This window comes from Ruditapes philippinarum, unplaced genomic scaffold (assembly GCF_026571515.1).
Source record: "Ruditapes philippinarum isolate M1 unplaced genomic scaffold, ASM2657151v2 ctg1053_1_1_1_1, whole genome shotgun sequence".
NCBI lineage: Eukaryota > Metazoa > Mollusca > Bivalvia > Venerida > Veneridae > Ruditapes > Ruditapes philippinarum.
Genome location: NW_026864971.1, coordinates 102,968 through 127,888, shown reverse-complemented (window position 1 = coordinate 127,888; position 24,921 = coordinate 102,968). Strand labels below are relative to the sequence as shown.

The window sequence follows — 24,921 nt, the reverse complement described above, 5'->3', positions numbered from 1 at the left end:
GTTATAATTTATAGGAACTAATTTACATTACATCTATGTAAATTTACATTACCGTAACATGTTATAATTTGTAGGAACCACTTCTATTACATCTATGTAAATTTACATTACCCTAACTTGTAATAATTTGTAGGAACCAGTTTACATTACATTTATGTAAATTTACATTACCGTAACTTGTAATAATTTGTAGGAACCAGTTTACATTACATTTATGTAAATTTACATGACCGTAACTTGTTATAATTTGTAGGAACCAGTTTATCATCGATCATAGTTATCAAGCAAGTCAAATTTCAATGAGTGAAAAATTTTAAAGTAAGACAAAGTGGCTAATAATCTTGTACTCTATATAAAGATATACGTTATTAACAAAACACATAGACAAATGTATTCTGTTTTGCTTGTGGGGCTGTGATGGAAATTAAGTTTAATCTTTCATTAAATTTTCCTATGACATGAAAAGTCATGCTTGTGGAGATAGAATTATGGAGGGAACGATTTGACTAATGGGCTGAACACACTAAAATCAAAACAATTTTTTCTGATTTGTTTTTAGTGAGTGAAACTAATATTTAAAATTTTAAAGTTGGGAGGCCTGTCAATGGCTAGAGCTTGAAACATTAATGGCTAGAGCCAGAAACATTGGTGTTTTATATAAATGGCTTACCGACTCAGAAAATACAGTAAATTAATTGGAAAAAAAAGGGTATATGTAGCAACTGTTGTGAAAGGGTTCATGTGCCTGTTTTACTCTCTTTCCCTCCACCTTGTTTTTGAAAAGAAATCTAAGATGAATCAATTATATTTATCTGCAGAGATGGAGACTTGTCAAATTTTAGAAAAGTTCAAATTCATTATATAAATTTATGATGGTATTTGTTAAAATGATAATTGAGCTGTGCCATGACAAAACCAACATAGTGCGTTTGTGACCAGCATGGATCTAGACCAGCCTGCACATCCACGCAGTCTGATCAGGATCCATGCTGTTTGCAATCAGTTTCTCTATTTGTAATAGGGTTGGTTAGCAAACTGTATGGATCCTGATCAGACTGTGCAGATGTGCATGCTTGCCTGAATCCATGCTGGTCTCAAATGCACTATGTTGGTTTCGTTATGGCGCGGCTCATAATATTATAAGACATCACAGCCCTTTTTAAATCTCACTTGAATCTTGATTTGCTACTGTCATTTATATAATATTAGTTTCTATATTTAATGCATAGTTCTAATAAACTGTAGATAGCATTAATTTTAGCTGTAATACCTTAATAAAATCTTACCTGCATAGAAAATTTAGAAAAATTGGGCATTTTCTGGCTGATATTTTGTGGACATATTTAATAGTGAGTACTGTCATATTTAAATTAATTTCAAGATTGTGTCTGAAATTGAGGGGCACCTGAGGTCTTCCTTGAATGTGCTTGAAATGGAGGGCATTAAGGGGCACGTGAGGTCTTCCTTGAATGTGCTTGAAATGGAGGGCATTGAGGGGCACCTGAGAACTTTCTTGAACATGAATGTGCCTGAAATTGAGGGCATCAAGGGGCACCTGAGGTCTAATCCTTGAATGTGCCTGAAATTGAGGGCATTAAGGGGCACCTTAGGTCTTCCTTGAATGTGCCTGAAATTGAGGGCATTGAGGGGCACCTGACGTCTTCCTTGAATGTGCTTGAAATGGAGGGCATTGAGAGGCACTTGAGGTCCTCCTTGAATGTGCTTGAAATGGAGGGCATTGAGGGGCACCTGAGGTCTAATCCTGGAAAAGTCACCATGTGATCTTTCTATGTTAATGTGACTTAAATTTTTATCATGCAGACCGCAGTAACCCCCGCCACCACTGCAGACCAAAATCAGCTGTCATTCTTTTGCCTTTTGTCGTAAATCTATCAGTACTTATTTTGAAATTTTTCAAAAATTTTAGTTTCAAGTGGGTTTTTGTCATGATTGAGAGAGCAACAGATCTATTTTAGATATTTATTAGCGTAGCAAGGATGATAATTAAACTGTACCAAAAAAACTTCTTTCATATTCATTCAATAGTTTGGTCGTTGTCAGAAAAAAGGTATTTTCTAAGGGTATGATTTTTTTTGGTCTCTTATTTATTTTGCAGGTTTGTTTTTATTTTATAGTTTTTCTTATACAGTAAAACCTGTGAACAAAGGTCACTAAACTGAGGGACCTAACATGACAGTAATAGACAAGTGGTCTTTATTTGGAGGTTACTCTGTTCTATTTATTCAATGAAGGGTTATTGAAGGTTGACCTTTATTTACAAGGTGGTCTTTATTTACAAGGTGGCCTTTATTTACAGGGTGGCCTTTATTTACAGGGTGGCCTTTATTTACAAGGTGGCCTTTATTTACAAGGTGGCCTTTATTTACAGGGTGGCCTTTATTTACAAGGTGGCCTTTATTTACAGGGTGGCCTTTATTTACAGGGTGGCTTTTTGTTAACACAGGTTTGACTGTAGTTTTAACTTTCTATGTACATGTATGTTTTCTAACCAACTCGACTCTTCCTCTTACAGATGATACCTTCCTATTAATTGTTATCAATTAGGGATAACACACAGTGTAAGAATATTTTCTCTCCACTATTGTAATGTAACTGAAAGTATGCCTGGATATATATATATAGCACTCTCTGTCTATGATTATATTTTCAATGTGTGAATGCTTGAAATTATATATACAAATAAAATATATACAAATGAAATATATACAATTCTAACGCGACCAATTCTAACACGACCAACATTTTTCAATATTGAATAAAATTATAAAAGAACCGAAAGTGTGTGTTATTATGCAATAAAATCACTGTTTGACATTCTATATTTAGACATGTGACGTAATCATTATACACGTGACGTAACCACTAAAAATGTGACGCATTGAAAATAAGTACGGAAACAAATCAGGCGCAGTTTAGCTTTATATCAGGTACGGCAGCATTTATTTGATGATGTCGTGTTAGAATCGAAATTATAATATATCTAAATCGGTGATTTTATCGCTGTTTGTAGTTGGGATTGCGTTGTCAATCTTACTTATCAAGTCTGTATATTTGTTAATCAAACAGTTTCTGTTTGTTAGGGATAGGTTATGTTTAAGTGCCTCTATGGCCTAGTGGTCAAGGTCACTTTTATGCTTCATTTGTATGCAGATTAAGTCCCACTTCAAGACTTGGGACATTGAATTCTCTCGAATGGAAACTGTCCAGCTAGTTCAAGAATGGTCCCTTGTTCTTATTTACATATTTAGTTCATAACAAACAGAATGCAAATGTATAAAAATAAATTCCTACTATGGCTGTATATAATTCGAAATCACGACCAGTGGTTTGCATGTGAAAGTAATCAATTTCTTGACACTATTGTTATACCCCCGCACAACAAAGTTGTAAGGGGGGTATACTGGAATCAGCTTGTCCGTCCGTCCGGCCGTCCGGCCGTCCGTCGGTTTTTTCTTGTCCGCCCAATAACTTAAGATTCCTTTGACCCTTAGTCTTCATATTTGGCATGGAGGTTAGTCATGATTAGTAGATGACCCCTATTGATTTTGAGGTCACTAGGTCAAAGGTCAAGGTCACAGGGGCCTTGACTTCAAAAAGCTTGTCCGCCCAATAACTTAAGATTCCTTTGACCCTTAGTCTTCATATTTGGCATGGAGGTTAGTCATGATTAGTAGATGACCCCTATTGATTTTGAGGTCACTAGGTCAAAGGTCAAGGTCACAGGGGCCTTGACTTCAAAAAGCTTGTCCGCCCAATAACTTAAGATTCCTTTGACCCTTAGTCTTCATATTTGGCATGGAGGTTAGTCATGATTAGTAGATGACCCCTATTGATTTTGAGGTCACTAGGTCAAGGTCACGGTCACAGGGGCCTTGACTTCAAAAAGCTTGTCCGCCCAATAACTTAAGATTCCTTTGACCCTTAGTCTTCATATTTGGCATGGAGGTTAGTCATGATTAGTAGATGACCCCTATTGATTTTGAGGTCACTAGGTCAAAGGTCAAGGTCACAGGGGCCTTGACTTCAAAAAGCTTGTCCGCCCAATAACTATAGATTCCTTTGACCCTTAGTCTTTATATTTGGCATGGAGGTTAGTCATGATTAGTAGATGACCCCTATTGATTTTGAGGTCACTAGGTTAAAGGTCAAGGTCACAGGGGCCTTGACTTCAAAAAGCTTGTCTGCCCAATAACTTAAGATTCCTTTGACCCTTAGTCTTCATATTTGGCATGGAGGTTAGTCATGATTAGTAGATGATCCCTATTGATTTTGAGGTCACTAGGTCAAAGGTCAAGGTCACAGGAGCCTTGACTTCAAAAAGCTTGTCCGCCCAATAACTTAAGATTCCTTTGACCCTTAGTCTTCATATTTGGCATTGAGGTTAGTCATGATTAGTAGATGACCCCTATTGATTTTGAGGTCACCAGGTCAAAGGTCAAGGTCACAGGGACTTTGACTTCAAAAAGTTTGTCTGCCCAATAACTTTAGATTCCTTTGACCCACAGTCTTCATATTTGGCATGGATGTTGATCATGACTATAAGGTGACCCCTATTGATTTTGAGGTCACTGGGTCAAAGGTCAAGGTCACAGGGACCTTGACAAAAAAAAGCTTTTCTTCTCAATTGCTAAAGAATGTCCTGTCCGCAATGTATTGATTTTGACATTTTCACATTTGAAGCATGTAGAATACATAACTTAGCAATGCACTGGCTTAGTAACCTCAGATTTGGCAGGGAGGTTGTCCTTGAGCTCTAAATGGCCACTGTTGATTCTGACAAAGTGGTATGCGGGGGTATTCACGCCATGATAGTGGCAGTTCTAGTTATTTGTTAAGATGTTAGATTTGCAATCAACTGTTTGCCTTGGAAATTATTCTCATGAAGGAATCCCACCTTGAATCAATTGCTGGACAGTTGACATAACTTTTACATACTGCTACTTTGACAAATTGCAATAAAGAAATAATTAATTTTTTCCAAGGTTTGTAAATTTGGGGATAAAATAATAAATATTGGTATAAAGCTTTTGGATTTCCTGCTGGGAAAAATTCTGAAATGTTTCTTAGAAAAACTAATGAATATGGAAACAAAGACAAATTTATGATAATTACTATTTCTTCCAATGAATATTTATGTCATTCAATTGAATATTTATGTGAATGAATATTCATTCATATTGAATATTTAAATTTATGAATATTCATGTTCATGAATATTCATGCAAATGAATATTTACAATAATGAATGTTTATGCAATTGAATTATATGGAAAAAAAATCATGCTGATAATTATTCATGTTTATAAATATTCATCATATGAATTATTTATGCTAATGAATATTCATGCTACATTAAACTTCTAACATTGGAATTAAATCTAGATTGAGAGTGCAGTGTGGTTTTGGACTAACAATTACTAAAATAACAATTAGTAGTAGATATAAAACATCCATTAGTGGAGGAGCTTAAACCTTTTACCTGCTGGAGCCGGAAATAGTTTGCCTTCGCCACAACTCAAGAGCCAGGCCAGCCTGCTTGACCATGCAGTCTGAACAGGTTCTATACTGTTGACTGACTAATTTATCTTGATTTCCCCTTACTTGATAATGGACAGTTCCAAAAATGGAAGCTGGACAAGTCCATTTTAGAAATTCAGCAGGTTAAGGGTGAAACATTGTACCACGTTATGAAAATGTAATTGTACCATTGAATTTGAATAGCGTATTGTATTTGAGACCCCTTGTATAGAAACCTGTGTAATTTTTCAAAATGAATTCTGATGTACAAATGTAACTCCGAATTTAAAACTTACTTTAAATTGATTATGCAGCAAACTGCATTTATTAGAGAAAAAAAAAGAATTTACTTCATAATTTGACAACACTGTGATGTATACAATATAGTTTATACAAACATCACGATCATCCAATGAAATGCCCCGTTACAAACTTGCAGTGTAATGTAAATTTAGGGAAAAATAATGAAGACAATAGGTAATGGATAAAAGTGCATGCTGAGAAAATGGTAATGCTCTATGTTAAATGTTTTGTTATAATGTTCTGTTATATGTTACATTATATGTTACGTTATATTCATATTACGTTACATTTATATTATGTTGTAAAGAAATTTCAATATCATGGTTGCTTGATATTGCTTGTTATATTGGTTGTAGAGATTGGATATTATTATGATATAATACTATGAAAAACAGTTTCAACCCCCTCCTAGAAATAATAAATATGTTTGGCATTTCAGCATGTATTAAGTTGACAGATTTTGTTTTTCTTACAAGAAATGCTTTTTTATGTTAATATTGTATTGGATATGTATTGCGGTTTGGAATGCATGGCCTGTTTATTTTTTTTTATTGAAAACAAAATGTGTGTTTTATCAAATTATATGATACAAAAAAATTAAGTAACTATTTAAAATTAAAAAATGAGTTACGATGTTAAAGTTTAATAAAGTGTATTGAAATGATGTCTTTCGGTTAAAATAAAAACTTTACAGATTTAAAGCAAGCACCTTCTTTAGGTTTAGAAGTTATGGTCACAGATGTTGTTATTATTTGAACTAAATTTAAATAAATTTAAATAAAAGTAAGTGTAACAATTGAAACAGTTTGAGTGCATACCAAATTTGTAATTCTTTTTGAAGAAATTTTGATAGATATGGATTATATCATACACATTTGTACAAGGTTTTGATCAAAAACTGTAACAATGGAGTGATTTCCCTTGGAATTTGTCTCTTTGGGAGATCAGAGATTAAAACTTCATAGGATTAGAGAGTATTTTTATATTTTAGAGATTAAACTTTGTGATTAGAGATTATTTCACCTGTATTTTCAGATCTAGGAGACAAGGAAAATGTTATGAAAATAAATTATCATGTAACATGTCTGTTTTTGTTTTTGTAGGGAGGCGGCGGTGGTGGACAAAGACGTCTGAGTGGAGATTATAGCAGTTATATAAATGGCGGTGCTCCGCCACCACCTCCCCTACCCGCAGCAGGATCAACTAGACCAGCGAGCCGCGGAGGTGACAAATCCTTTCGATACTTTTGATGACCAAATGTCTTATTTCTAATTTTTCATTTTTTTTTTTTTTTTTTTTTTTTTATTTTTCCCATTGGCAAAATTACAAATTTTTATTTTTGCATTTTAACATTAAAATAACATGCTATTATTATTAGATTGATAAATGTGTTATTCTTCATGATGTAAATGAAAGTACATCATTGTTATGTGTTGTTTTGCTCTTTCTAGAAATGAATCAACTTGAATGTTGACTCAAACATGTACTTCGGACTTTTATAGAGAGTGATTTATTTTTCATTGTAGAAATAAAATATCAGATATCATCATTGATATTCAAAGGCTGCTATATTGTATCACTCAGATGATATTTGTTTCATTTTGTAAAAGATATAGATTATATTTCACTGAAATATAGAACTATTTTTACATTGAGTGAAATCAAAATAAATTCAAGGTGAAATGTGTTCTGTATTGACTCAAAATTTTTAACCTGCATTGCTCTTTTATGCTAATTGATGAATAATATACATTATTAACAGTGACATGTATACAGTTAGTGATATCGGATATATCTCACTTATATATTCTGGTATGGTATTTCATTATTTAGCATAAAATGAATAGGCTTTTCATGTTATGTTCTTTTTGTATGATCAAAAACTGCTACCACATAAATCAGTGATGTCATCGCCAGAGTTTAAGGGGGAAAATCAAAATTTTTCTGAATTAACCATATTTTTTAAATTTCTAAAGTCTCGCAGTTTTACCAAAAGTGGTATAGATTTATCCAATAAGATGCTAGAAATCTAACTTTTGTCATGCTTTACTTCGAAATATTATTGACTTTAAAATAAGAAATGCAAGATTTAATTGCTTTATCCTAAATTGGTACCAACTTAAAATAGAAATTAAAATTGGTCTTGTTATGGAATGGTACTGACCTATATTTATCTATTAGATTGAAGCGAGATATTTTTTTACCGTTACCCAAAAGCAAGCACAGTATTTAGCTGAAAGTAGTACTGGGTTGATTTTGAAGTGAAATGATTATTAGTGATGAACCCTGTGTTAGAAATTATCTGTTGTGAACATTATTTTTGTTGCCATGGAAATATATTTTATTGTACATATTTGTAGTTTATATAATGATCATGTATAATACAAACTTACATATCATTCTGATCCCTTATTATGCAAAGACTAAACATGTGTGAATTGTATGCATACATATGTGTATATATATTTTTGTATATGTGTTGTATAGAATTTCATGTAAACATGTACATAAATAATTTTTTCGTTTTGTTTTTAATCTTGCAAATTATGTGGTCATAGGAAAAATACAAAAAATACACTTTCATTCTTGAAAGCATGAAGATGTGTTCCATATACCGGTATGCTGTGGCTATATTTAGCTTGACACAAAGTGAAATTAGGTCAATGTCATGGAAACAAGGTCAAGGTCAAATATTGCAATAACAACAACAACAACAACAATGGAGACCTGCATTAGTTGATTTAATGCACTAAGTTTTCCAGCAATTATTCTTAGGTACATTATTTATCAGATAAAAAGAATTTGCATGTTATTTTGAATATCATTGTCTGATTTTCAAAAAATTATTTTGAAATTTTAACCAATCACAGAGTTTGTTACATCTTGTTACACTCGCATCTTCAAAGGATTTTTCATATATCTTGATTTTTGTTTGTTTGAATTTGAAATTTCAGATTTAAATGATAAGAATTATATACTTTTTGTCGTTAAATAACCATATTTGTAATTATTTGTTTATGTATTATTTTAGTTTGTGATTTTGTGGGTATGTCCAAAAAGTATTTGTCTGCGTTTGGGAAAGGATGTTTTTATCATTATTATTATTATTACTTACTTGAAATTCTATTGTGTAGAGATGTTTTTATATCAAGTTATATAAATATAAATATATATTATATATATCTATGTAATAAACTTTAATATTTTCATTATATCGTAAAAGTGAATAATTAGGAATCATTAATAGAATTATTGCATTATAAATATCATTTCTTGCCATTGAAAATAAATCATTGTATGTACAGTGAAACATTTGCATGATTTTATTTTAAAATTCTGTCGGTTTGAGGTAATGAGGCTTGAATATTGAGTGCAGGCAAAAGTCTGTTCTGTCATTGGTCAGTTTTTGAAACTTGATTTTAAATGTCAACCAATCAAATGCCAGAACTATTACCTTTGAACTTCAGAATGTGATCATCAGCTTTAAACAATCTCCTGATGTTGATTTAAATAGCTTTAATTACATGTTTTCTCATTTTAAATTTTCTTATCTTTCTGTAGAACTGTTTTAAAAAAATAAAAGGGACATTATACAATTTTTTGTGTAGATAATGTCTTTTTATGGACAGTTTGTTGCTTTTGAAAATAATAGTTGAAATACCCAACATCTAAATACATGTAGGTATTGTTGTATGACAAACAGATGATTATTTGATATTTTGTCTCGTCACCGTACTGCAATAACTGATCAACTCCTATTGAATTTAGTAGAACTTATTTTGTTATCTACAGAATCAGGAGGTATGCACCTATTAACTAATTGTGCAATTTGACTTCCACTTTCCTGTGGTTTGTTCTTTTTAGAAAGTTATTGACACAATTAAACATGATTGCTTAATACCAAGGCCTCCTTTGAGTGTCTATTGTTTAAAGAAGGAACATAGAAAATCTTGTTATTTAATAATCTTCTTCTAAGTCATGATTTATTTTTTGTTAAAAATAATGAAACAACAAAAATACTACCTAATTATGGCAAATTTTCTATAGTATATCAATAGAATATCAGGTAAGAAATTCGGGTATGCATAATGCATTTAACTTTTCTAATTTGTATACAAAATAATAATTGCAAGACAGGATATTATTCATCTGAAATATGAAACTTGATTATTTTTTCTACCATAAGAGTTCAGTCAATGCTGTCACCATTGTGAACTTACCTTTGTTAAGAACATTTGTTAGTAACAAACTTTTAACATTAAAAAGACACAATGAGTATTATAGGTTAAAGCAGCACGTTTCCAAATTTATGCTTATTGTCATGAATTTTTTTTAAATCTATAAAAAAAAAATAGATATATATTGTCAAATAAACAAAGAAAGTAATTTCCACATTGCAAACAACACATTCAGTAGAAGTAAACTTACCAAATAAAGGTCAAAATAGCCCTAAAATTGCCCTTACTGCATTAGTAACACAGTAGCAACTTTGTTAGTCGCGCAGTAGCATTATGGAGAATCAGTCATTCATTGCATATTATAACAATTACATGTAAATCATTACTTGAATTGTGAATATTTTTCTCTTTCTTAAAATCTTTGTTCATTTTTCTCAAAGTTGACTTATTGAAATTTTTTTGTGCAGCTTTAAGTTAAAACTACCATACTATGCACATACCTATCAGAACCCAATGAAACTTAGTGAAGTTTATTTTAATACTTATACCATATAAATTGTGATTACATACTTTCAAAACTCTTTTTTCAGGTGGTCAGTTTCAATTTTTACTTTATCTTGATTTTTGTTTGAAATTTTGAAAGAATAAAGTTAGAGTTGTGTTTATAGGGGCACAATAACTTTATTTTGTTTCTCAGACTTTGTGTTAAAGAAAATAGATCTGATTTTGTTTATATGTTGATACAGAGGACTTGTGGAAAGGCAGGCTCGAGGAATTTGGTCAGCGGAAACTATACATGTTCTGATTTAACTGAAAAAAGAAAGCCACTAGATGTTGACGGGCAGATTTTGAAATTAATGCAGATATACAAACATCAATATAATTATGTACACAGTATTTACATTAAGGAACAAACAAATAATGAGGAAAGAAAGAAAATATGCATTACTCCCAAGTTGTAGGTTACAAATTTTAAAAAAGGCATAAAAAAACAACAGGTTTTGAATAGGTATAAATTGGTAAATTTTTTGAATTTTTTTATAAAAAAAAAAATAAGAAAAGTATTTAACAAGGACCACCATTTACAGCTTATGCTTTTTAAAGCTACCCTGTGTTCGCTATTCTCTTTGATTTTCAGTATTATAGAACTAGTTGCCAGTTTTAGTATTAGCATTCACTGATACATTGTGGTAAATCAGTCTCTTGAGGTAGTATCAGCACCTAGCCCCTGACTGATTTATTAACATGCAAGGACAAAACATAAAACATATCATGCCAATCTACTTAAGGGGGGTTGGAGGTAGATAGATAAATATTGCTAGCATAAGCTATAATTATATATTCCATATCTGGTATGAGGTCAGCTAGTTTATTTTTTTTTGTAGAACATTTAAATCATTGAAATTTTAAGTTTATTTGGCAAACAGGCATATTACATGTATATTAAATATAAATAGTTCTAGCTCATTGCACCTGGCTTCAGGAGACAGGAAAAAAATCCATAGTTTTGTAACTTGCTATCCAATTGTTTATATTTTCTACCTTCACAGCTAAATCCAACCTTTGCTTTGCCTTATCTGGCTCCTTTTGTGGCTTTACAGCTTTGCATAGACAAGTATAAGGGTGTTTTAAACTATACATGTATTTAAAACTCAGTTTTAGGGCTCAATGGAAAAACTAGCCTATATCTTCCACAATGTATATACACATAAGACATGTCTAGTTTTACTTTGAGCCCTATGTTGAGGCAATATACAAAAATTTATACCTATAAGAAACACCAATGCAAACTATCACATTTCCTTGCAGATCACAGACTTTAAGAGTCACCATTGCTTTATGTTTATCACTATTACAGATTTTGTAAAATATCAATCAATATTTTTATATCTCAGCACTTATATGATCCCTTATTATGAGGTATTGATACTTCCATATGAGGTATTGATACTTCCATATGAGGTATTGATACTTCCATATGAGGTATTGATACCTCCATATGAGGTATTGATACCTCCATATGAGGTATTGATCATATGAGTGTGAGATGTTCATCCATTTGTATAAGGTATTGCTCCCTCCATGTAGGGTATTGATCCCTGAGGTTTGCTTTGCTTTGATTTAGCATATCGCTTGTACTCTCAATGCTAAGAAAAACCTTTCATTTGCAACATTATCTTCACAATTCTTTATATTTACATATTAAAAACAAAATCTATTTGCCAAAACATATACAAACCACACCAGCAAAAAAACACCTGTTTCCAAAACTTGTTTCTGTGCTAGCTTAGATACTGTGTGACGAAATAGAACATGTATACCCAGAATTCCTTTCACCTGCCTTCCCAGAATTCTTTGCTGTAAATGGTTGTGCTATATTTAGAAGATTATACTCGACATTCTGTTAAGATATCATATTTATTTACCAAAAAAAAAACAAATACATTTGTACGAAACATTTAATATGAATAAATATAAAAAAAAGATAAAGGGAGTTTCTGTTTATTTCTTGCAGATTGATATAAAAATTCAGTTGAATGAGTGACAAAATGTGGAGAAATGCATAATTATATGGTGAAATGAATAAAAACTAATAATTTTTGTTAAAATGGTTTAGACAAAAAAGAAAAAAAATTTAGATTATGATGAATATCTATTTAAAGAGAAGTGACAGAATTAACAAAGTAACCAATTACTGCTGCGGAAAATACTGTAATTGAACTAGCCTCACAAATAGCCTAGTATTATATACATATTTTCGTTCCAGAATTTTTTCTTCCCATTTTACCCTGCGCTTTCTACACTTGCATAGAAATTTTTTTCTTTTATAAAAAAATTTATTCATTCAGCCTGTGTTTAAACAAAGTACTTAATATATAGTCATGTTGGATATAAGTTGTTCATTCCTTGTGAGTCTATATTGGTTCTTTCAGTGACTTAAAATCACCTGCATCACACTGTTGAATCTTACAAGAAAATTTTTTTCATTCAAGAAAGCTACCTAGCTTATCTAAGGTTGGCTGCTAGGTGCCAGATACACGAAAAATGCATGGATGAGCATGTGAGGTCTTCCAATACAAGTGGCTACAATTACAGCATTAAATGTGTGAAAGTATTGGTGCTAACAGAACACCCAAAGAGTACCTTGATAGTTTTTAACGTCATATAGTTGTGATGCACAGAACTTTTATTTTTCCTTATAACTATAGACCATGTGTAGGTTCAGCTTTATATGTGTGCAAGTCCCATCAAATGAATCTAGACAATATTTATGAAAGTGGTCAAACAGCTTGATGCCATTAGATTACAGTTATAATTGTATGCACTGAGACTGGTCTTTATTTAAAAGACCCAAAATAGATTTTTGTGTATTAGTCTGAACCTATGTCATGTAAATATATGTGCTAAGTTCATTCGCTAACTAGAAATGTACATGTAGCAAACAGAATATCTGCCTACCATTGGAGAGTCAAATATCTAAATTTGAGAAAGCATACAAAGCTATTTAACAATTTCTGTGTCTGGTCAAAAAACAAATGATATAGAGGTACAATGTACAAATAATCCTATCAGTTCCCTGCGTGGGGCCACCATTTCCAAGTGGTTTATTTTGTTGACTTTAAACCACTTGCTCTTTTACTCTGGGTTCGAATCCTGACAGGGACTATGGATTGTCATGTGAGGAAGCTATTTAGCTAGCTTATGGTTCTACTGGGCTTACGGTTTGTGCCAGAAATAAGGCATGCAATGGCACCTGAGTTCTCCCTCTACTGGATAGTCACCATTTGACCTCTGCTGTGTTGCTGCCAACTAAAACATAACCAAAAAGAAAAGTTCCTGTATCAATGATAATTGTGTACTGAAAATGAATTTATGTATCGCCAAATTGTATCAACATTCCTCAGGATTCAAAAGTTTTTAAATTGTCAACGCATGCAACACAAGTGTATCATCAAGTAAGAATCTGAACTAAGTTCTTGAAAAATTATTTTTGAAGATTTGTTAATGGAGGAACACAACATAAAAGTGGAGGAAAACTCATAAAAATTCTCACATTTTAACGATTTTCATTTATTTCCCCAGATCAAAATTTATTTGAGTGTTACAGATACGATTCTAGAATTGAATGTCAAATTCTACCACTAATGTTAAGAGTTATAGGGGCTGATAATACAACTGTTTGCTCTTCTTCATTTTATGTTGCTCAGTTATCACAGTCCATTTTTTGACAAATTTGGAAGTTGTAAACCAGTCTAAACACTCGTATCTCATTGGTTGTTTTTAAATACAGAAAATTTTAAAATTAACCAATGAATGAGCTCCATCATGAGACTGGTTATCAGCTAATTACTTTATGGCATAATTATATAAAAATTGTGGTGACCTTTAACTTTGATGACCTTGAACTTTGTGCCTTTAAACATGACTTTAACTGCAATTAAAACCATGAAAAAGTTTAAAATGACACATGGTATGAAACTTATTTCTTTCTTGAGAAAGATTACAAATATGGTTTGATTTATAAAGAAGAAAATCCATGAACTGTAAGTATATGTGAAATATTTTTATTTTATTTTGACTAACAAACCTACTGTACATAGCATTTAGCATGCACCCACTAATTGTTTTTATTACTTTGTTTATTTATTTTGCATCCTTTGATTTTTAAACCTGTCACATTTCTTATAAACAAAACTTGAGGAAAAAGATAATTACAACTTTTCTCATTTTTGAAAACACTAGTTTGTACTTATATTAGGTTAGCAATTAAGAAATGCACTGCATAGGCTATAAAACATAAAATGCCCACCTTATTTAAATTTTGTCAAAAGAATGGCCTGCATTTTATACTTTGATTAAGAAAATGCATTTCATACTTCTTTAACACTGTACTGGCAAAATAAATTTCAATGGTTAATATTTTTGCTATAAAAGTCAAGGGCAGCAACTCTTTGGCATCTTGTCGAAATTATGTCCCTTCCTGAGGATACTATTGTTCCTTGCACATAGCCAGTTTAGTTTATATTGTATGTCCAGAAAAATGTTATATCATTTAGAACCTGTATGATAGATCTTAAGTGATCACTGTAATAAACTATTTATGTTTTAAAGGCCCATTATGCCTCAGAAAAGATTTTTTTTTATTTCTCATAAGCTTTTTTTTTCTAGTTTGGTGTACTATTACAGTATCCAAAAAGTTATTTTTTTGCCCGTTACCTGAACAATCTATTTTATTTGTGGCTTTTTGGCAATAAGTACAGTAATAGCGAATAAGTATTTTGCATGGAAGTCAAAATACTAGTTTGTTTAAATTTTGCAACTTTTATGACAAATTATTTTACATTTATTGCTACTTCCTTCGGGTAACTAGCACCTTACATTCTCTAAAATCATTTATTTAAATATTATTAAATTCATGTTTGCCAGTAAAATAGAATATTTAAGGAAATATTTTTGTTTCTGAGACATAATGTGCCTTTAAGTCAACTTTTATAGATAAAAAGAAACGTAGTGACAAGCATTGGAATAAATGCCACTTGATTAACATATTTGGTAAAACCTGTATATACAGGTTTGGAAGTTGTTTTTTTAACTTTTGTTAAAGCAGCATGCCTCCAGATTTCACACTTGTTTTTTCATGAAAATTTTGAAAATGTATCTAAAAGTAAAATATTGTTAAGTGATCAAAGATATTAATTTACACATTGCAAACAGTGCTAACATTCCAAGTAAATTACCGAAAAGAGGTTAAAATATGCAAAAATAGTAGAAATATAGTGATAAATATTGCAAAAACAGTCATATACATGTAACTTGTAAATTATTACTTGAAACTTGATTCTTTGTACTTTTCTTAAAAACTTGTACTTTTCTTAAAACATTTTTCTCAAGTTTTATTTTCATAAAATATTTGGCTGATCTGTAGGCATGCAGCTTTAAAATTTTGGTATTTTGGCATGCTTTTCAATATATATATTGCATTTGATAATTTTGGTAGGCTTTGGTATTCAAAGCACTTGTCAGTGTATTTGCACTTTAACATTATTATAAGGTGGTATATAACATGCATCAAATTTAGCTCTTTAAAATGCTTGTGGCCATAATAACTTGCCTGTGCCACAAGGGTAAAAGTCAGGCCAGCTTTAACACATGTGCAGACTGACCTGAGGCTCTATTCTTCAGGTAGCAAGACCTTATTAATTTGATATTACATTTTTGTGGAAAGTTTAGGAAGTAATGGTCAGGTAGGACACAATAAATTGTTTGCTTCTACAGGGTTTAAGGGGCAGGGGTCAAGCTCCATTTGCAAATAAAAGGGTAAGGAACAATCTCCATTTGCAACTTAAAGTGTAAGGGACAAGGTCCTTTTGCAACTTAAAGGATAAGGGACAAGCATTTTTTGCAACTTAAAATGTATGGGACAAGCTCCTTTTGCAACTTTAAAAGGGTAATTGACAAGGTCTTTTTGCATCATAAAGGGTAAGGGACAAGGTCCTTTTGCAACTTAAAGGGTAAGGGACAAGGTTTGCTTATTTATTATAGCATAATATGTGGCTTCTATGTGTGGTTGAATGAATGTCTTGCTTGCCTTTTTGCATGCACATACAAATGTAGCATGATTGCATTTTTCTTTAAAATTTACCTTTAAAACAATTAAGACAAGAATTTAGAAACAAAACAACAATTTGATATTGACTGGTTTTAAAAGCTGTTCAATACAATGACATGGTAATGTTATAATGTTCAAGAACAAACAAATAAGGAAAAAAGATCTTGAGGGCTTTGGCATTTTGAAGTGATTTTGAAATTTAAGTTTGATGTAAAATTTTAAGCTTTAAAGAAACAAACATTGAGGAATATGCACCTTGTTTGAATAAAGCAGTTTCTATATACCACCTTTGTAATACTAACATTTTTGTACAATATATTATTATGAGTTTACATCACCATTTTGTGGTTTAGTAAGCTTTTGTGGCCAGCTGATGTCCTTTGTTCATTATGTAAATCAACAAATTTTCTACTTGATTAGAACATCAGTTAAATATGATTTCTTTGTTGGAGAAACCTGATATCATAATGTTTTATAGAGTGATGGCCCTTGAAGGACAAAACTTAAAAGTTTTATAGAGTTATGGCCCCTGAATGGCAAAAAAAAGTCACATTCGCCTTGTTCATTTTTGTATACTAACTGTATCACCAGTAAATTATTGTTCTTAGAATTTGTATCATCAGTAGATCCTGGTTCCTTTCTTGAAGGAGCCTGAACCCACCATGCCTTATAGAGTAATGGCCCCTGAAACGGAAAAAAATGTTATATTAACAAAAAATGTATAAAAACACTGAACAATAATATTTTTCTTGAATTGGCCAGATTAAGTCAAGGACTCCATAGTTTTGGCTCCTTGTAGTTTACAAAAACTGAAAAGTAATAGATTTTTCTTAAAATGGCCTCACCCAGTCAAGGACTCAAGAGTTATGACACAAGAGTTATGGCTCTTTGTAGAGCCTACACAGATTGCTTTTATTTTTGGAGCATCTTCAACCAAACTCTTACAAAACATTGTACATTCCCATTCTGCCTTGTGATAATAAAATCATAGGTTTCAGGTTATAGTTTGGTCTTTCTTGCATATCTTACCCCAGTGTAAGACAAGTGGCATGTGTTAAATGATGTTATTCCATTGTGCCTTTTACGAATTAATTGCGTTCTTAGGATGATTTCATTTTGTTGTTATGAATGAAATAGTAAATTCATACACTTCTTTAAGAAAAAGAAAATCCGTAAATTCTTTTCAAAATATGATTAATATTTAATATGCATGAAAAATAATTAAAAACACCTGCTGGCTTCACAGACGGGAATATCTAGCTTTCAGGTAACAGTTACCCTCGAGCAAATATTCTGGTCTGTGATGACAGCCTGTGTTTGATCCTTATAAATTACAACAGCAGTTTGATAAATGAGCCGTGTCACGACAAAACCAACATAATGGGTTTGCGACCAGCATGGATCCAGACCAGCCTGCGCATCCGCGCAGTCTGATCAGGATCCATGCTGTTCGCTTACAGACCCTATAACAAGTAGAGAAACTGATAGCGAACAGCATGGATCCTGATCAGACTGCGCTGATGCGCAGGCTGGTCTGGATCCATGCTGGTCGCAAACCCATTATGTTGGTTTTGTCGTGACACGGCTCAAATGGTAGTATCTCTTACCAAACTTGTACAGAACTTGCTTCAAATGTCGGTCTTGGTTTTATTATTGAGCCAACTGTATTACACAATGTTTTCAAGATTTGCGGTTTCTCAAGTGAGCGAAGTATGGCTATTTTGACCCTCTTGTTCATTTTTTGCACAGCTTTATAATTATTAGATTACTAATTTGTTTTATACTAACCGTTTTTATAACACATAATTATATAATGTGTATTTAGTGATTGAAAAAATTAGTTTAGTTTTTTTGTAACCATTGAGAAATCATCTGTACATTGAAATTTCTATGTAGATATTTATTTTTTCTGATTTTGTGGAAAAATTGGTCCCTAAGGAATGGGAATTTTGCCTTGTTTTGAAGAAAAAGCGAAAATTTGTGTGAAAACAATACTCATGATGTTAAGTATTACATTAAAGGAAATTTCAAAATAGGATTGTTATAGGCCGCAGGAAAAATTATAAAAAAATTTTTTGCAGTTTTTTATTTGCAGTTTTTGTTTATAGAGAATTTGGAAGATATTAGAAAATTATATTCTATATTAATTTAAGAGGGAAATAGGGCCAAATTTCATATAAGATTAGATTAAATGACAAAATGAGGTGATTTCTCAGAGAACAATTACCTGCTAACATAGGTTTACTAAACTTTATTGTTTTTCATGATTAACATTTATTATAATGCATTAACTTTTTTTGGAGGCATGTTTTATATATATATAATGAATGCATGCCCTCTTCTGTATTTTTGAAATTTAGATATTTTATATTTACTGATTGACTAATATTACCTTTTTAATTCTAAACCTGCTATACATACATATATAGCTACATTAATATACATAGTTACATTAGTATATTTATTTTGTTAAATCTTAATAAGGATCATAATGTTGAAAATAGTTTGTTGTTTCCTAATATGTTTTTGTAAAAGTAAAATCATATTTATATTATTTCGTTATTTATAATTTAATCTTTACTGCAAATTTTTTTTTTATTATAATTGATTTTTTTAAAGGATTTTATTGAATCTAAAGAAAAAAAGGTGTTACACTAAAATCAACTGAGATAATGAATAAATAAATAAATAAAGAAATAATAAACTGAAAATACCTGTATGATGAAATGATGTTTTCTTATATATACAGAGTCTGAAAGACGCCAGCGTGAACCCCCTGCTGAGATGCGACAGACGAGACCACCCCAAAATAACAGACTACATGGAGAAAGTAAGCTCTTACAATAAATACTTACGGTACACTTTTAAAATATAATGTAAGTTCCTCCATGGCTGAGTCAGGTAAAGGTTGTTAACATTAATTCTGTGACTTGCTGTTTGAATCCTGTTGGTGGATTTTTGATTCTGTCTTTTGAAGAAGCAATCCCTCTAGGTAATGGAAGGAAAATGATTTTGCCAAGGTGCCAACTCATGCCTAAAATAATGCACAAAAGCCAAGGTGCCAACTCATGCCTGAAATAATGCACAAATGCCAAGGTGCCAACTCATGCCTGAAATAATGCACAAAAGCCAAGGTGCCAACTCATGCCTAAAATAATGCACAAATGCCAAGGTGGCCACTCATTCCTGAAATAATGCACAAATGCCAAGGTGCCAACTCATGCCTGAAATAATGCACAAATGCCAAGGTGCCAACTCATGCCTGAAATAATGCACAAATGCCAAGGTGCCTACTCATGCCTGAAATAATGCACAAATGCCAAGGTGCCAACTCAGGCCTGAAATAATGCACAAATGCCAAGGTGCCAACTCAGCCTAAAATAATGCACAAATGCCAAGGTGGCCACTCATTCCTGAAATAATGCACAAAAGCCAAGGTGCCAACTCATGCCTAAAATAATGCACAAATGCCAAGGTGCCAACTCATGCCTGAAATAATGCACAAATGCCAAGGTGCCAACTCATGCCTGAAATAATGCACAAAAGCCAAGGTGCCAACTCATGCCTGAAATAATGCACAAAAGCCAAGGTGCCAACTCATGCCTAAAATAATGCACAAATGTCAAGGTGGCCACTCATTCCTGAAATAATGCACAAATGCCAAGGTGCCAACTCATGCCTGAAATAATGCACAAATGCCAAGGTGTCCACTCATTCTTGAGATAATTCGTGAATGTCAAAGTGCCCACTCATGCTTGAAATAATGCACAAATGTTAAGGTGCCCACTCATACTTGAAATAATGTACAAATGCCAAGGTGCCAACTCATGCCTGAATTAATGCACAAATGCCAAGGTGCCCACTCATACTTGAAATAATGTACAAATGCCAAGGTGCCAACTCATGCCTGAAATAATGCACAAATGCCAAGGTGTCCACTCATGCTTGAAATAATGCACAAATGTTAAGGTGCCCACTCATGCTTGAAATAATGCACAAATGTTAAGGTGCCCACTCATGCCAGAAATAATGCACAAATGTCAAGGTGCCCGCTCATGCTTGAAATAATGCACAAATGTCAAGGTGTCCACTCATGCCTGAAATAATGCACAAATGTCAAGGTGCCCACTCATGCCTGAAATAATGCACAAATGTCAATGTGCCTACTCATGCTTGAAATAATGCACATTAATGTCAAGGTGCCCAGTCATTCTTGAAATAATGCACAAATGCTGAGATGCCCACTGATGCCAGAAATAATGCGCAAATGCCAAGATGCCCACTCATGCCTGAAATAATGCACAATGTGACACTTGAGGTCCTTGATCGTTTCCCATTAAATTTATAGTCACCATTTTGAATATGACCTTGATAATTTTGAAGTGATTAAAAACTCAGTCAAGTCAGAAGATGTAATATTGTAAACCTTGATGACTATTTCAACAGTAGAATTGTTATACTATGTAGGTTGCATCACTGTCCTGTAATTAATTATTACTTTATGTGCTCTTGGCAACAGTTACTATGATAACAATTTACATACCGTTGGCCTAGTGGTTAAGGCGTTCGCCTTCGGATCGGGAGGTGGACGGTTCAAGTCCCATGGGGGGCTTTAATTGAAGGATGAATATTTCTCATGGGACTCGTTCCAAAATGGCCGCTTCGTGAGCTGCGATGTAGTTAAAATGAATGGTTACCGATTAATCTATCCCCCTGGCGCCTGGCATAGTGGTATGAGTTGGGAGGTACATGGTATATCTTAAGTCAGAAATGGCTGGCCCTTTCAGTAGGGGTGACACTATGATAAACAAGACCTTTACCTTTCGTATTATAGAGAGTATGTACTCAGAAGACCTTCATAATGAGCTACGACATAAGATGAACACTAGTGATGACCGGATGAGTCCAAGAGGAAGGGAGGACAGGATGTCCTACGATGAGAGGGCACACCAATCGTCCCCACGCAGACAGAGTGGGGGAAGCCCAAGGAGTCCGTTGGCAAACAGACGCAGCACTAATATTTCCCAATATTCTACAGCAGATGAAGTCAGAGATTGGATTGAAATGAAAGGATTTTCAAGAAGGTTTGGAATAATTTTATTTGTTAGTATATCTCAAAGGAAAGAAAAGTTTTTTGGTTTTTTTTAAAAAAACCGAACATTACAATACTTTTTTTTTATAAATCTTTTTTTTGCAGCCATTTTAAATGCTTTAAATTCAGTGCTTATTGCATTGTGTTTGGGGATTATTGTTGTTTGAACACAATTAGATTTGTATCTAAAATTCAACAATCCAGTTTTTATTAAAGATGTCATGCAGACTATTATTTACACCTTTGACATTAAATGTGTTTTTTAGCCAAATTTACTTAATTTAACTTGTATATTCCTACGCATTTGAACACAAGCCATGCATAATTCTACAACAATGCACCAAGAATTGATATCTATTTCCTAAATAAAATTATTTTAAATCAGATGTATGGATCTCCTGTATGGTTACAATGGGCTTGACCTTTTTGGACTTGACAAACACGAGTTGGAGAGACTTCTGGGAAGGGACGAGGGGCGTCACCTCGACAGTTTGCTCATGGTCCAGAAGAATAATGCTGGGGTAAGTTTATATACATGTTGTCGATGACTTGCTAGTTGAGAACAGATTTAGATACAAAATTCAAATTTGTTGAACCAATTTTTTTTTATCTTTTTTCACTTGGTTGAGTATGAAATCAAACTGTAAAGATCACATTACAACTTCCCAGCTTGACTCAGATCCCCCAAGAATATCCTGACCTATTCTTTAAAATTGATTTTAAACTTCATGATTGCAATGTTAATACATGTATAAATATTACTGTTTAATTTTCTATATTGTAACAGTTTCGGACAAGGGGAGCATCTGAGTTGCGCGCAATATTAGAACGTAGGAAGGAACGGTCTGACACCAACGGTGTACGTGATGATGGTTTTGGCTCACGTCCAAGTTTTATGCCAGAAACACCCCCAGACTACTCGCCACCAGAATCCGAAGGTTTGTGAATTTACCCATATCTTACTGTCGAGTCTGTAAAATGGACTTAACTTGCTATGGATTTAGAACATTTCATTAGTACATTTAGGGGATTCAGTATCAATATACTAAACTTTTTACTATTCGTCAGTATTAGAAAAAAAGAGAAAGTTTTTTGGTCAAGAGTAAATTATCAAAAAAAGAATTCAATTAAGACCATGATTGTCCGTTAACTAACCCAACAAAAAAAAATTGAAAAACAAAATTATGAAGAAAAAAAAAGATTTGGTTTTAATAAAAGATTAAGACCATCCATGATTTATCTGTTAAATGTCTAGTAGGGTACAGTCAGGTCAGACTGCATGGTTGTGCAGACTAGCTTGTCTCAATACAATCGGCATAAAACCAGGGCATTAAGGGCATAAAGGGCTCAACAAGGTTAAGGGGGAGCTGTATTATTTAACTTTAAGACAGATTTTTTTTGTACAATTATTTACATGTTTCATTTTTGCTGATGCCAGTGGAAAACATTTTAAATGTTAAAATTCTATAAGTACAATGTAATTTTCAACAAATCTGTGAGTCCAAGTTGGAAGCAAGTAAATTTATATATTCTCTTTATGTGTGATTTAATTTTTAACAAATTTGTGTAATACCATAAAGAAACATGTTTTAAATAAACATTCAAAACAAAAGTTTGTTTCCAAAATCTTTTCACACCAGCAAAATGTTAATAAAACTTTATTTTTTTAATCATATTTCAGCTTCCTCGGATGATTTCGGAGATGCGGGAAAGACGTTACGTAATCTTTTGGAACGTCAGAGAAAGAAGTTACAACAGGTTGGATACAACGGCCCATACCAGTGATTTCCAGCTTATATAATACCAGTGATTGATGAATCAACTAACCAGTGATGTCCTTATATACTAAACTATTACGTGCTTCCAGTGATTGATTGATCAATATTACAGTATTGATCACTACCAGTAATTGATCAGTGATTGATAGATCAATATAATAATGATGATTTCTTCCGGAAATTGATCAATGATTTGTAAATCATATATATTATTGCTGTCACCTATTAGTGAATGATAAAATGAATAGAATTGAAGTTGTTTAACAGTGAATGATACAGTGATTGATAAATCAATATCAGTACTTCCTTCACCAGTGAGTAATAATAAATCATTGGAACTATGAGTGATGTCCCACATTTGTATTTGTTACATCGGATTTTCCTCTTACAAGTGATTTGTAGATCGGTGTTAGTTAGCGTCCTCTACCAGTGATTGATATTGATTTAAAAGATGATAAACCCTAAAAGTGATTGATAGATCAGTTAATATCCTCTACCAGTGATTGATATTGATTCAACAGTGATAAACCCTACTTATGATTGATAAATCAATAGGAAATACATGTATATATCCTCCAATCAATGACATATAAATAAATATAACACAGTGATTAACAAATTAATATAACTTTGATATCCTGTACCAGTGATTGATATATATCAATGTAAAAATACATGTAGATTTTACCAGACTTATGAATCAATGTAAATTAAATGTCTTTTTTCCAGTGACTTATACTGTATATCAATATAAAAGTGATGTTCAATTCCAGTTACTTACATAAATAATTGTATAAATGATAAGCACTGCAGGTGACCAAATATTTTTAAAAAAATCTTTGTCTTTTTAAATTTAAAACATTTTTTTAAAGGAACTCCACTGAGGTTCAAAAGCCTGAAAAAGTTAATTTGGATTTTGTACATGGATCAGCTGGGGCAATTGAAACAAAAAGATATACAAAAGACAATTAAGAACTACTAAAAAAATAAATTGAAAATCTTATTTTTGTGCCAATTTCTCAACCCGTTTTGAGTTAAAAGAGTTGAGATGTTTTCAATTTTTCGTCATTTTTTCATGATAAGAATAATTATTCTGGAAAAATGCACTTATGATCTGAAATTTTGCACTCAAGCTACATCAAATGGTACACAAATCTTGGAAAAGGATTTCCTGTTCTGTCATGTCAAAAAACCTCAATGGAGTCCCTTTAAATAAATCATGTATGACTGAAGGTGTTATTTTAAAATTGCTCTTACTGTCAAGTTTCATTTTCATAAATTGAAAGTAAGATAAAATTATGTTATATAATTGTATATAATATCCAACTCTTTTCTTATAATACTGTATGTATATGTGATATATTCATGTTTATATTTTTGTTATTTTTACATTAATGCAATGCATTTCTAGCTGGACACTTT

General features: G+C 32.3%; 1 protein-coding gene across 1 annotated transcript in view; it reads left to right on the top strand.

The window, feature by feature from the left end:
* Positions 1–24,921, top strand: part of LOC132727451 (epidermal growth factor receptor kinase substrate 8-like) — a 101,452-nt gene extending 76,531 nt beyond the window's left edge. The window contains exons 21-26 of the mRNA XM_060712980.1: positions 6,945–7,065; positions 19,379–19,459; positions 21,464–21,713; positions 22,107–22,242; positions 22,509–22,659; positions 23,403–24,921. Of these exons, the coding sequence (XP_060568963.1) occupies positions 6,945–7,065; positions 19,379–19,459; positions 21,464–21,713; positions 22,107–22,242; positions 22,509–22,659; positions 23,403–23,506 (843 nt within the window). The 3' untranslated portion in view covers positions 23,507–24,921. The remainder of the gene's footprint in view (positions 1–6,944; positions 7,066–19,378; positions 19,460–21,463; positions 21,714–22,106; positions 22,243–22,508; positions 22,660–23,402) is intronic.